The 14,303-nt window shown below is 39.3% G+C and overlaps 1 protein-coding gene across 4 annotated transcripts in view; it reads left to right on the top strand.

Moving 5' to 3' along the window:
• The window catches only part of DIP2C (disco interacting protein 2 homolog C), a 320,043-nt gene that overhangs the window by 226,494 nt on the left and 79,246 nt on the right, over window positions 1-14,303 (top strand). For all 4 annotated transcript variants that reach the window (XM_057416491.1, XM_057416492.1, XM_057416493.1 and 1 more), the window contains 5 exons: window positions 9,717-9,840; window positions 10,441-10,550; window positions 11,887-11,989; window positions 12,256-12,320; window positions 14,163-14,256. In XM_057416491.1, coding sequence (XP_057272474.1) covers window positions 9,717-9,840; window positions 10,441-10,550; window positions 11,887-11,989; window positions 12,256-12,320; window positions 14,163-14,256 — 496 coding nt within the window. The remainder of the gene's footprint in view (window positions 1-9,716; window positions 9,841-10,440; window positions 10,551-11,886; window positions 11,990-12,255; window positions 12,321-14,162; window positions 14,257-14,303) is intronic.

The following is a 14,303-nucleotide window of genomic DNA, read 5'->3' on the forward strand; positions in this document are numbered from 1 at the left end:
CTTGCAGTTTCAGCAAATGCGAGTCTGTCTGCAACAGGAGTGGAAAATTTTCCAAGAGAACAGCTTTGCCAGTCTGAGATGGATTGTCTTTGTAGCCTCTCAAAGCATTCGGGTGTTGGCCACTGTCAAAGAGTCATTGGCAACAACTGATTTTCCACCTGTCCATACAACCCAAGCTATGTTATAATGCCACTAGTGTTGTGTATGCTACTTCAAAGCAGTTATGAAAATTCCTTTTCCTGTGTCTTTATATGTGTATGTATCCCGAAGCTTCCGTCACCACAGTGATCTCTGCCAAGGGTGGCACTTGAACAAATTAAGTTTGGGAATTGTTGCCACAGAGCATACATTCGTAGAGAAAACTGACATTGCTGATCAAAAACCTTTCACATCCATTGTTGGTTCAAAGATTCAACCATGTATCCTAGGGAAGTGTTAGTAGACAGATACAGCAGTTCAAGCCAGAAAGAGTGCCTGGGGGTAATGAGGGGAGGGGGCTCAGTGGTGTCCATGAGCCACAGCTGGGAAGCTTACACTGATTCTGCTGAACTTGCATTTTCTTCTGAGGATATGTACCTTGAAGGCTGTAAATACAGCAAAATGCATTTATCCATTGCAAGTTCTTTTTGTCATATCCTCTTAATTTTACCATGGCTGGCCACAATGCCTGTTTTAAATTTCTCCCAAATACGCACTTATATAATCCCTTTTTTATTAGCTAGCACTAGTAATACCTTGTTTTAATTATTTGGTTTGGAATTGTCCAGGGAAAGTGTGCTCTTTAATCCTCACAAGCTTTCTTTTTTAAAAAAAATTCTTTTGGAACATGTGGACTGAAGCTATTAGGATGCTTCCAGGTAAAGGGCTGGAGAAAGGTATTTTCAGTTTTTCAATTGTGAAGGGCTTTTCTTTGAAATGGTTTCGTGTCACAGCACCCTGGAGCAGAAGCTCAATTCTTTGTTTCATGCAGAGGTACCCTGCCTTTCAAATGAAAAGTCACGAAAACAAGTTTTCATAAAGACTTTGCAGTTTGCACGTCTCACATAGCAGTTTAATAGCTAAAAAATCTGGAGACTCTTTCGTAACTGAGCATGTTTGAAGCTTCCTCATCTCTGCGAATCCTAGTTGATCTCATAATTTCTGCATCATGTTTATATGTGCCCTGTCCAACATCTGCCATAGTGAAACCAGAAGATGGCAGGGAGAGAAGGAATGGTAGCTGGAGGAAGGTTTGCTGAACTGGTGAAGGGGGAGAGAGGAGTAGAGAGAGATGAGGGGAAGTGAGTGGATAAGACGACAAAGGGCCATGATCCAGTTGAGTAGATGTCAAAGTAGCTGAGCAGAAGGAAGGACAAAGGGAACCAAGGAAAAGAGGAGACAGGAGGTGCCCCAGCTTAGCTGGGCTGAGACTGGAGAAAAGGTGCAGCACATTTGCATTAGGCTATCACCATGCTTTCACATGTGAGTGCAGTACCTTAAGATAGTATTGAGACAGGTGCGGAACATGGTGCAATATTTCAACATAAAACAGAGATGGATCAACAAAAAAAGGCAAGCAGACTAGTTACATTTTAAGATCCTGCAGAGTGTTCATGTGGGTAAGTCTGCTTTCATTCTATGGAAAAAAAGAAGCATCATGGCTTTGAGGGAAAAAAGTGTAATATCTTTCCCTGTCACTATTTTTCAAGGTTTAGTGGTATTTCAAAGTACATGGATGGGGTAAATTTTTATTATTTTGGAACAACTGATTCCACCCAGTAAACTGTCCAGCTGTCCAAATAAATACTCTTATGGCAAATTAATAACCTACCCTAATACGGATAAACCTCTTGGGTGTTTGTTTTAGGTTTTTTTTACATTTGTATGTATATATGGGTATATAAATATACACTTACACATGCATATATATATATTTATATAAAGGAATATCTGCAGACTTAGACTGTTTAACTGTTGCCAAGATCATCCCATAATGTTTAAATATCAAATTAATAAAACAATAACAGAGACGTCAGTGGTACAGTTAAAAAAGCAACATGATCTATGATCTATAAATAAAACTATGCAGTCTCACAGCATATACTATTGCAAATATTTTTGCATTTGTTTTATGGAATGGGAACTGGAGTGGAAACAATGAGATGAAAATCATGTTCAGGGTAGTCCCAGAAGGAATACCTCTGCTTGGTCAAATGGCAGTGGATTGCTTCTGGCATCTGTGGGAAGATGTCATTCATGTCATCACACATTGACCTAGACTGTTTTTTTATGCTTTCCCATTACTTGTTCTCTTTTCTGCATGCTTCAGTACATTCTGGCAGTGGACATTTTGGGGTTTGCTTTTTGAAGACAGATATGTGAAATTACAAACAGACCAACAATTGTGTTATAAATACGAATTTAAGAATAATAAGCTGATTCAGGATGAGCTATTTCAGGGACTTTGATTATGAGCACATATTGCTCTTCAGACATGCATATCCATATGGAAGTAAAGGCTTTTGCATTACCAGCACCTAGATTTTGTGTGCATTCCCTTTTCTTAATAAACACAAAGCATTTGCTTTGTATTTAATTTTTATTAAGGTCTTTGGTACCTGTGTTTAAATAATAGAGGGTTTCAATGCTGACTTTTCATAGCATGACTTGTGGTTTCTGAAGATTTTGGTGGGGTTCCTTTTCTGGTTCATTATTAGGTGAGGGTCCATCTCTCCTTGCTCTTCTCCTTCTGTATCCTACCTTTGTGTTGACAGAATACCTAAAATTAGTTGCCCTTCCCTCAGGGATTTCAGGAGACCTGTCTGACATGGCATCTGGGTTGAATAGCCTAAATATCCAGCAGCCACCCAGCATTCTCCAGCTTAGTTTTATTCCCAGAATGCTTCCTGGTGTTCAGCAAAGTCCTGGAAATTGGCATTCACATCAGCATGGTTGTGGCTCCTTAGACTTGGGGAAATCAGATCTAAAATGAAAAACTGAAATCCCAGGCTTTTCTTAAGTACATCAGTACTAACTCTTTATTCTAGAAGTAGTAGTCAGGGTTTCCATGGTCACTGTAGCGAAAGAACCAGCAGCATGTTTTATCTCTTCTTCTTTTCCTGCGTTAATACCACTGAAATGCCTATTTTATGAACACTTCCCAAAATTTTTATAACTAATCCTTTCGATTATGGGCTGTGTTCTTTCAGAATAGTGTCCCTCTCTCCAAATATTTTATGTTTCTCAAACATTAGCAAATAGTATGTTCTATACAACATCTCTTCCTTCAGAGCTGCCATTTTTGTTAATCTCATGTGAAGATGGAATATTAGGAATTGTTTCTCTGCATATGTGATACGTAAATTGCAACCTATGTGTCATAGAATGTGACATCAAAGTAGATACAGGATTTCAACATGTCAAGTTCTAGTTCAAATAGCGATTTATTACTTCCCTTATGAAAAGATTTATAAGTATGGTTTCGATTTCTTTTTTCTTTAGATCTTTTAGGTCAGTGTTTTTTTCCATTTGATGGGTAACATGAAAATTATTATTATTATTCTGCTCTGATAGGGTCAGGGGAGCTAATCAGTGTTAGTCTTAAAATTACATTTTTGTCCTCCAAGCCCATTCATTGTTATGCTTAATCACATGCTGTGAACATATGAGAAAAGCAATCCTACATAGATTTTTACAGGCTCCCTATTATAGGTTGTGAGTATTTGTACAAGGGTATGGCATGAAAACATGTAAAAATCTATTTCTCCATTAAAACACTGTTTCCTAGCCTGTTGGATGTAATGTTTGCTGTGTGTGCTTCGAGCAGGTATTTCAGTGCTCTCACACTGTGATTGGAAGAATGTGTTTGTGTATTCCATAGGAAATCTGGGGATACCCACTCCAGGACACATGGGCTTTTTAGAGCAAGCTTCATACAGGGTAAAAACTTTTTCAGGATGTCTTTTTATGAAATCTTAAAAGGTTAGAGTATTAAAGCTTTCACAGTAGCCAGAGAGAGATATCTCTTTAAAGACAGTGAAGTTGTCTCAGTCTTGTCTTTCATTTGAAGGCAGAATTGTATTCCAAAGGAAATACACCAAGATGACTTTCCTAATGTCTCTGGGACTGAGATGAGTTTTGTTTCCTCTCAGCTGTAGTCATCATTGGGTTGTAGTGTGCCAGAAACACTGGAGCTCTACATTCAACATCTTTTGACAATGCATCTCTTTCTCCCCTAGGTTGAAAATATCCATAAAATGTTACATATTTTTGGTGACACGGTCTTCCAGTACCTCCAAAAATACAAGTTCCCTCAGCCCCACATGGGCCCTGTTGCACACCACCGGACCCCTGCAAGCTCTCTGCCCATCCTTCTCTCTTCATACACTTCAGCAGCTGGAGTCTGTGCAGAGGTCTTTTCTCTGCTGGCCACAGTGAATCTCAGATCCTTTCAAGTCTACTTTTTCACGGTTTTGAGTTTAGGAAATGGTAGAGAGAATATAACTTTTCATGCAGTGTCCGCTGCCAAAAATAACCATTGTCTTGCTTTCATTAAGACTTTTGGACATAAAGACTTATCATAATAGCAGATTTCATGTGTAAATCACTGCCAGATACCAAAGTTCTTGTCTGAGAATACAGCTGATTTTTTCGTCTTAAAGCTGGTTATGAAGATTGCATCTGCTTTGTGTTTAATTTTTATTAAGGTCTTCGGTACTTTTAAAAATAGAGGGTTTCAATGCTGACGTTTCATTTTTAGTTCACACTGGTGATGTTTGGCCTTTACTTCTGGTGGGTGCCCTATTTGTTCTTTACCAGCAAATTTTTGTTAGGGAAAGGGCAAATGACGCTCAAATAAGCATTGTAACAGAAAACAAGATTAGCTCAGTCTGTGTTGCTTGGCCACATGATTCTCATTCTTAAAGCAGTCTGGGGCTTGCAAGTGGATGGGAGTAACCTTTATCAGGCCAACCTTTGCACAGGCTGTCTCTTCCTTCCTTCCACATTAGATAAGGACATGCACTCTCACTCACAGAGAAAGGATCATAATTGTTTTCCTTCACACAGATAGTCTCACAAAGCATTATAGCAATGACATTAACAGCATGCTGAAATGCAACCACACGTGGGATTTTTTTATTCTGACAATGAATTATGACTCTGCAGCAGGAAGAAGACAATTTGCCTCCAGGTACTGGTGAAAACCTTTAAGGGACCTTTAATAAAAGCCTTTAGAGAACCTTGAATGGCTACCTACAGCAGAGAGCATTTCTGGCTCGCTTCATCTCAAAGATTGATCTCTCTAGGTGTGTGCAGACATAGTCTAAAGCTATGCGGCCCTCATTTTTCATACCTCGGCAGGTGCTGTGCCTTCAAGAAATGTAAAATGATAGTTCCAAAGTCAGCATGTGGTCTCAAACCTCATGCTACAATAGCTCAGCTCTATCTTTTGCCTTCCACCTGCACTAAGTGTCATTTCAAATTGTGAACTGTGGAGGATTTGACAATGAGCATCAGTGGCAAGTCTCTCCGCGTCTGCTGTTGGGACTGCGTTGGTTGAGTTCTTTCTCCTGGTCTCCACTGGCTCCCTACGGTTTTTTCTACCCCCACAAAATTCAGGAAAATAAGTATTTGTGGCAAATGGGGTGTTGCCAAAGTAGCAAATTAGCATATATTACCAAAATAGCAAATGACACTGCTGACAAAACAGTAAGTTGTGAAAATCTATTCCCTTTATGAGCAGGAGAGTGATTTTATTTGGGGGGGGAGGGGGGTGAAGGGAGGGGGGGAATTTTTATCTTTTTTTAGCAACAGATGATTTGATTTCTTTTTTTCCTACTTAGAAAGCAATTTTCAGCATTGCAGACATTCATTCATTCATTCGTTTTACATTAATCAAAAGGGATGCCTGTAGTTCGTCTCTCTGAAATCCAAATTAATCAATGTATTTAAAGTGGGTAGTCTTTTTCCTGGCCTACATAGAAGCTTTGACTGCTTCATGCAAATGACTGCGTTTTCAACTCAAACTTTCACTTTTCAAACCTCGAAGTTGAACCCAAGGTCCTCACTGCTCTTAGGCCTCTCATGCTCAGGTATGAGGAACAGCCAAGACTCATGTACGTGCTTGTGTGTGTCGTTAAGGTTGTGGTGTGTCTGTGTTATCTGTAAGGCTCTCAGCCTGACATGTTTTCAGATCTTCCACTTCCTGGCTGTCAGTCCAGTAGCTCAACGCCACCTGAGTAGGTACGAACAGTTGCTTCCATGGGGCAGCAGATATGACAGGGGCACCTTTATGGACCAAGAGATGTCAACCCCTTCTTCATCGCTGTTCTCTGCAGTATTTCTTGCAGTCAGGATGAAGCCACCAGAAGCAGGCAGGAGGTGGTGATAACTAGTTAGGAGGTGTGACACCAGGGCACCAAGGGCATGGCATAGGATTTGAAAGTCTGTAAAACACACTGGGTATTTTCCATGTGTGGTGAAATTCTTCCAGTCTCCTGTGTTGTGTCACATAATTGTGCAGTCGTGTTGTCCTTTCAAATGAAAGAATTAACTGTGCAGAAAAGAAGATTTTCATGGTATTGAGATGGGGTTGTCTTGATGAAAAACAGTCTGTTATTAGAAATTGTGATGTGAGTAGATTGTATTAAGTAGTCTATGCATGAATCTCTCTGCTTGTGTGTGAGCTACTACAAATGGATTAATAATATTCATGTGGACATGCTCTAAACCAGTTGATATAGCACTAAATGGAAGCATAGTAATTATTTCTTGTGTTATCTAAAAACCTCAAACTGTTAATACTAAAATTTCCTTTTCCTGTTATTTTGTTTTGCTATGAGAAGAGCTTGACAGATCATTTCTTAACTAATGCATCCCCCAGGGCCATGATGTGCTGATGCTCTAAGGTCCACACTTCTTGCTGTTTTATGTATGTTAGATTTCTTAATGGAATTTATTAGGTTAGTGTCTGCTTATGAAGTCCTGCAATAAATGGAATTTGATTGCTTGAGAATCAGCATTTTCTTGGTATGGTGGTGAAACAGTTTGCTATCAGTCTTTTATAGAGCATACAGTTAAACAACATTTTAATTTTAATTTGAGAGAGATGTGGTTGCTGCATTCAGTTATGAAATCTATGTGTGTTTTTTTTTTTTTAATTTGTAGTTAGACATTCATACATACACTGATATTTTAGATTCAGTTTAGTGAGAAATTTGGAGTATTGATCTGATATTTGACGAAAGTGGTGACTTCCCATGATGATAGAGAGCAGGTCTCAAAGGCTGTGTCTTGCTCAAGGAGTGATGTTCTCCATGGAGCACTCCAGCCCTCATCTTCCGGCCATTCCTTTTGAGGGACCTCCAAGGAGAACCATCTCTCCTGCACTGTTCAGGCAGTCAGTTTCCTTCCACTGAGAGGATGCCAAAGGTGGAGATGCCAGGTCTCATCCTAGTGTGGAGCCAGGGTCTGATCAGGCCAAGCACTTGGCCCAGGGTTTTGACAACGCAGATGTGTTCCACCTAACTTGAGAGTCAGTGAGGACAGTAATGCTTCAAAAAGCCCTTTTTGTCCTGGAAGATCCTCTGATGCAGGTACAGTGGGATTGACAACATGCTGCCTGAAATGTGTTCATGGGTACACATTTCAAAGGGTACTCTCTCTGTCTGAGTTGTTACTGGAAGAGATGATGCACAAGCTCAATTTTAAAATTTAGAAATATAAAACTAAATTTTTAAATTTAAAAAAAATTGTGAAATCTTAAGAAAAGACTTTGTCGATTTCTCCAGGTTTTATATGCATTCTCGTTATAGCAAGCGAAAGCAAATACAGTTATTCTGAATGGAAGGTATTACATAGCTGAGTTTTGGCAGATCAGTTTATTGTCCCAAATTGTTTGCTCAGCTATCAACGTTCTGGTAATTGGTGCCATATACGTATTTTAAGGTGGTATGGAAAACAAGTAAGCTTCTTTTTTATCTCTGATCTCATTGGTTCCCCATTTTAAATTGCTTTATCTGACTACATAAAAATTGCTTTAAAAATTAGTCAGATAGGCCTTGGGGTTTCTTTGTATCATACAGTTTTGCGTTGGATAAATCAACCAAGACTACTGTTCTGTATTTCTGGTTGCTTCCATGATTATGTGTGCTTTATGATTGATTTTAATTTGATCTTTTAAAACTCTGTAGGATCTTTTCTGTGGAATCATTCTGTGAAGGAAGGGTTGATACTTTTACGTACATTTACATCTAGGGGTATGCTCAGTTGAAGAACCTAGTGGATAGATGTAAAGCTCATGAAAGAATCATGACAAGACACTATACATAAAGCAGAAATAATGCTGTAGAAGCACAGCATCTCTTAAGGAACAGCTATGGCCTAGACTTGAAAATCGCTACATGACTATTTAGCCTCACTGACTATATCCCCTTGATGAAAGTAAAATGTAATGTGCTTTCTCTAATGGGCTCTTGACTATCGTAGTTCTCCTGAAATGTGTCTGTAACTACTCAATGAAATGGTTATTGGCAAATGAAGTTAGATAGCATAAATAGTGATACTGTCACCACTGCATAGCCATCATAACATCTTACAAGTTGAAAGCTTTTTCTCCAGGTGGAAGCATCTGATAACCTGTATTATTTCCTAGAACTGTTACAGAATCACGTAATGGTTGAGGTTAACAGAGACCTTTGGAGGTCATCTGGTCCAGCTAACCTGCTCAAGCAGGGCCACTTAGAGCAGGTTGCCCAGGACTGTGTCCAGATGGCGTTTGAATGTCTGAAGAGGTAGAGAATCCACAACCTCTCTAGGCAATGTATGACAGTCACCCTCACAATAAAAGCATGTTTCCTCAATTTCAGAGGCATCCTCCTCTTTTGTGGTTTGTGCCCATTGCCTCTGGTCCTGTCACTGGGCACACTGGAAAGAGCCTGGTTCAATCTTCTTTACAGCCTCCTGCAGATATTTGTACACGTTGATGAGATTCCCACCTAAGCCTTCTCAAGGCTCAAGGCTGAGCAGTCCCAGCTCTCTCAGTCTTTGCACATGGGAGAGGTGCTCCAATTCGTTAATTATCATAGTGGCCATTTGCTGGACTCCCTCCAGTAGCTCCATGTCTTGTACTTGGAAGCCCAGAACTGGACCCAGCAGCTGAAATGTGCCACACTAGTGCTGAGTAGAGGGGAAGGATCACCTCCCTCAACCTGCTGTCAGTACTTTGCCTAACACAACCCAGGTTACCATTTGCCTTCTTAGTGCAGTGGCATGTTGCTGGCTCACATTCAACTTCATGTCCACCAGGACCCCCAGGTGCTTTACTGCAAATCTGCTTTCCAGCCAGTCATCCCCAAGCCCATACTGGTGCACCACACAGTTCCTCCCTAGGTGCAGTATTTTGCATTTGCCTTTGTGAAGATTCCTGACAGCCCGTTCCTCCAGGGGTCCCTCTGGATGGCACAGTCTGGCTGGTGTCACTTCTTCCAGCCACTCATCATTTCTGAAGGGATGTGAGGGCAGGCATCCTCTGATGGCTTCACTTCTCTTTACAATTTATGTTATTGCAGACAAGAGGATATGGAATATCTTTGTCAGTGTATGAATGAGTTCTGATAATCAGCTAAGTTGCTTAAAATAGAGACTGTTTTCCTCTTGAGGTAATATGCCAAAGGACAACCTTTTCAGCCTGTGATCACTTCTAAACAATTCTTTGTATTGCTTTTGTCATCTCTTAGGATGCAGGAAGTCAACAAATAGGCTTTTTGCTTGGAAGCTGTGGAGTTACTGTGGCCTTGACTAGCGATGCATGCCATAAAGGACTGCCTAAAAGCCCCACAGGGGAGATACCACAGTTTAAAGGTAAGCTACCCTTGCTTATCGTGAATACCATGGGTCATTTACTATAAAGCACTTGTTCAGTTGCAGTGAGTGAGGATCAGGCCCATGATGACGCTTGCCTCAGGAGCAGCCATGGCTACTGGGACACAGTTTTCCTGGCTGTGTGTCACTGGCTGGTGGAGAGGCTGCTGAGCAGTACGAGTGCTCTTGATGTGGTTCTCTGCAGGTTTAGACAGGCTGCTGAGGTCAACTGTGGCCACAGGTGAAATTAAACCAAGACTCAGGACTGTAGGAAACAGGAAGCATTCATATAAATCAGTCCTATAGTAAAGTGGTAGGGACAGTAACCTCTGTCAGGAGAGTGGTAAAAACCTATTTGGGTCAATAACAGTGTAAACTGTCCAGCATTTCTTCAGGGACTGTCTGAGAAGGCCACGATAGCCATGTTAAGAAAGCAGTTCTGGAAAATCTGCTTTCCCACACTATGGTGAGGTTTGAAAGAAGCAGTGTTTAGGTAATGGTGACACAGGCACTTCGGAAGAAAAACTCTGGCAGAGAAGAGTTTTGTCTTGTCATACGTAGCAGAAACTCAACAAAAGCTGACTTTTCTTTGTACTTCAGGCTGGCCAAAGCTCCTGTGGTTTGTCACAGAGTCTAAACACCTCTCCAAGCCACCTCGTGACTGGTTCCCACACATCAAGGATGCAAACAATGACACGGCTTACATTGAGGTGAGTTAATGAAGATGCATCTTCTTGATTCATTGCATATGGCACTTCCGGATTAGGTAAACATCATTATTCATTCACCAGTAACAGAAGCAAAAAACATCCTGTTTTAGCATGTTAATAAGTAATACTTTCTAATAAATTATACTGGACATTGATTTCAGAAAAGTTAATGAAATGTTAAATTGCATTTTGAGGGTTTCTAACAATGTTTTTATGTTATCTATATGGCTGCTACAATATTATATTAAACTTGCCTTGACCAGTCTTGGTCTCATGCACAGCGTGGGCTTGCCCACTAACCCTGAGACGGATAGTTGGCAAGTTTCACAGTGAAGCTTCAGTTCTCGTATCACAACCTTCGGATCCTTTGAAAGAGAAAGAATTTCTTGTTCAAATGCTTGCCTGTCACTTACTGCTTTGTGAGTCACGCTTCTTCAAAAGACTAGCATCAGGAAGAGAAAATTAGCAGTACTGTTAAGTTTAATCTTTCTCTTTTATTTTTTCCCTTCTTTTTTTCCTACTTCTGCATAGACTCAAATGCTTTGAATTCAGTGATGTTAATACTGAATTTAAATGATTATTCAAAGGGAATAAGTTCAAGTGAATGGAGCAAAGGTATTTGCTATCTTTGTGCAGTCAGAACACTGGGCTAGAGAAGCAGAGATGCCTCCATTCTCAATCTTTGCTAATTATCTTCATCATGGAAAAAGATTAGTGTTTAATTTACTTTAATTGCCACTGATAGTTTCCAGACTCTTGCATAAAGTTGCAAAAATTACTGCAATCATCAGCAGTGATCTCCCACCTCTTTTCTATGCTGCTTTCTCATGACTCTTCCATACCTTCATACTCTTCTATCAAAGAGCTTGTGTCTTTCCGTATGTATACATACAGATTATTATAACAGCACCCAGCAAGGATTCAGCCCATGCATTGTAAGACATGGAAGGGACAAGCCCAGGTTTATTGGTTGGCCTGTTAATGTAATGTGAACACTGAGCAGAATGAACTAGGTTATTCTCTGCTAAATCTAACCAATCCTTTAGTCATTAGTATGATCAGAATTGCTAGAATTCTTTTTCCATAATGCCTATGTTCAAACAGCAGATGGATTTCTGATATCGAGCCTGGGAAGCTGTAGTCAAAAAGAGAAAGCCTATCTGAAAAAAGTGTCTTTTAACGACAAAAAAAATGCCTCTCAAACTGCTTCCTTCTGAAAATGGTCATTAGATGTGTCCATCATCCACCTACATAAGAAACACTTTAAACATAGCTATTAAATAATGGGAATAGGGCAACTATTGCACATTGACTTTCCCTGCTTATTCCTTTTTAGTACAAAACATGTAAAGATGGAAGTGTGCTTGGGGTGACTGTGACAAGGATTGCGCTGCTGACACACTGCCAAGCTCTGACCCAGGCATGCGGATACACAGAAGGTAGAGAGTGCCCTTCCCTTGCTTCGTCCTTAAAATCAAGTATGAATTGTAATTTGTTTCTCATCAAGCTCCTGTCTTATTTTTTATGTAGATCTGTGTCAACGGCTTCTAGATTTAAAAAAAAAAGATTTTTTTCATTTGTGTTAGAAAATACATACACATTTAAAATATCTTTGTGAGAGATACAAAAACTTCCTCTGAGTGGGTTTGCCTTGGGTCAATGCCATGTTCTAAAAACTAAATTCTCTTGTGTTTTTGTTGAGCAGCTGAAACAATTGTGAATGTATTAGATTTCAAGAAGGATGTTGGTTTATGGCATGGGATTCTTACAGTAAGTATGTTTTTGCATTTTCTGTGAGTATTTGAAAATAAACTAACCTAATGCAGTTATTACTAGCACAAACTGGGATTTCTACAGTTTCTTCTGAGACTTTTTTTTTTGCTTTGAAAGCAAAAAATATGTAACTTAAACCCCTCATCTTCTGCTAGTGCACTTACCCATAATAAGCACAGTGAAGATGCCAATGTATTTTTATGCATCATGTCAAGTACTCTGGCCCCATTCTTATTCTGATCTTACTGATTCATGATTTTGAGATCAGTCTTTATAGCAGAAACAAATTAAATTAGTACTTGCCTCTGTGAGGATATGTAGCATCCACTGGCATAGCTGTATCACCTCTGACTAGCTTTTCTGTCAGAACTCGCATGACAGATGGTTTTGGTAACTTTAAAGAATTTCTGATAATTTCAATTGCATAAATTGTCTACTTGCTGTTTTAATGTCTTCCTCAGTTGACATCAGAGGTAATTGACATATTTTTAAGTATAGCTTATAAAGGTGTCTTTCTATGGACTGCTTATAAATATGTCTGACTCCAGTCAGACAAACAATTACTATTCACTGGTCATTTTAAGAACAGATACCAAGTTTTGAAGTGCTACTGTATGGGGGTTCCAGGATGTACGGGTCCTACATGCTGTAGTTCCCAGGGATCTAATATACTTTTCCCATACAGTGTTATCTTGTTCTTAATATCAAAGAGTAGTAATAACACTATGGTAGCAGAAACAATCTATTAAGCTTAATGCCCATAAGTATTCATGCTAAAAACACTAAAGTTGAAAGCAAACATCTAACAGAACTTTCCTATGCCTTCCTTTGCTGTTAATCTTGGTATAAACTTCATTTCTTTTATGCCTTGCCTGTGCTTTTCCTGTACCTACATTTGTGCCAGACTGAAAGGAGCACTATCTTTTGCAGTTCTACCAGTGTTTAGGTGGCTAATCTACTGGGACACTTAACTTAAGCTTAAATTTCCCAAAAGAAATACTATGTTTACATGAGCTGCTATGACCAGAGATGTGTTGCCCTCAAACGTTTTTAAATGGTAACAGAAATAAAGCAGTAGTTCATTTACATGCTGTTTGTTTAGTAGCGACACTGAGAAATCACTAAAGCAATTCACTGCCTCGGACTAGGAGCTCAGTTTTTTATCTGTCATTGGTTTCACTCAGCTGCTTTGTCTAAACTTCCTGTGGGTTTTCATGACCTTGTTGAAAATATTGGAATTAACCCACCTGGAGAAGGACTGAAAACTCCTTCATTTCTTTTCTGTTAAAATAAATTGATCCCTGCTTAACCTGTGCCCCCAATTTCTCTGTCTACTGTCTTTTGAATTATTTGTGCCCTGCTGCCATTAGTAGGTTTTCAGTCTTGACAGGGATGGATTTCTTTAGACAGATATGTTTCTGTTCTGTGTCCTTTTTGAGTAAAGAGTCTTCGTATATACGGAGATTTAGCAGGTTTAGTGATAATAACCTACATAGCAAATATACAGAAATTATTCATCCAGTGTTTGGTCGTTTGGTTTTTTTTTTTTCTGTTTAAAGTGAAATGCTTAGAGTATAAATAGAGAGAAAATCTGTTCATTTTTTTTTTCTGTGCAGCTTCAAAGTTATGATCTGATTAGTCTGACTCTTTAAACCTTAATTAAAGCATTAGAAAATGGAGGTCTGATTCATCTTAATGTAGATAACTATATAGGAGAAGATAAATGCCAGCATTGACAATATAGCAAGCATAGAATGATTTGTATAGATGCCCCTGCCCATAACACAATATAAATAATTACCATGATTGTTCACAAAAAACATTTTTATTTGATTTCAGAGTGTCATGAACATGATGCATGTTATAAGTATTCCATACTCCTTAATGAAAGTGAATCCACTGTCATGGATACAAAAAGTCTGTCAATACAAAGGTAAGGAACAGGAATATAGAAAAGTGTACTTGATAGTTAAAAGCACA

This window comes from Pezoporus wallicus, unplaced genomic scaffold, assembly GCF_028554395.1.
Source record: "Pezoporus wallicus isolate ANWC-B61680 ecotype Strahan unplaced genomic scaffold, APGP_CSIRO_Pwel_v1 contig_3847, whole genome shotgun sequence".
Taxonomy (NCBI): Eukaryota; Metazoa; Chordata; class Aves; order Psittaciformes; family Psittacidae; genus Pezoporus; species Pezoporus wallicus.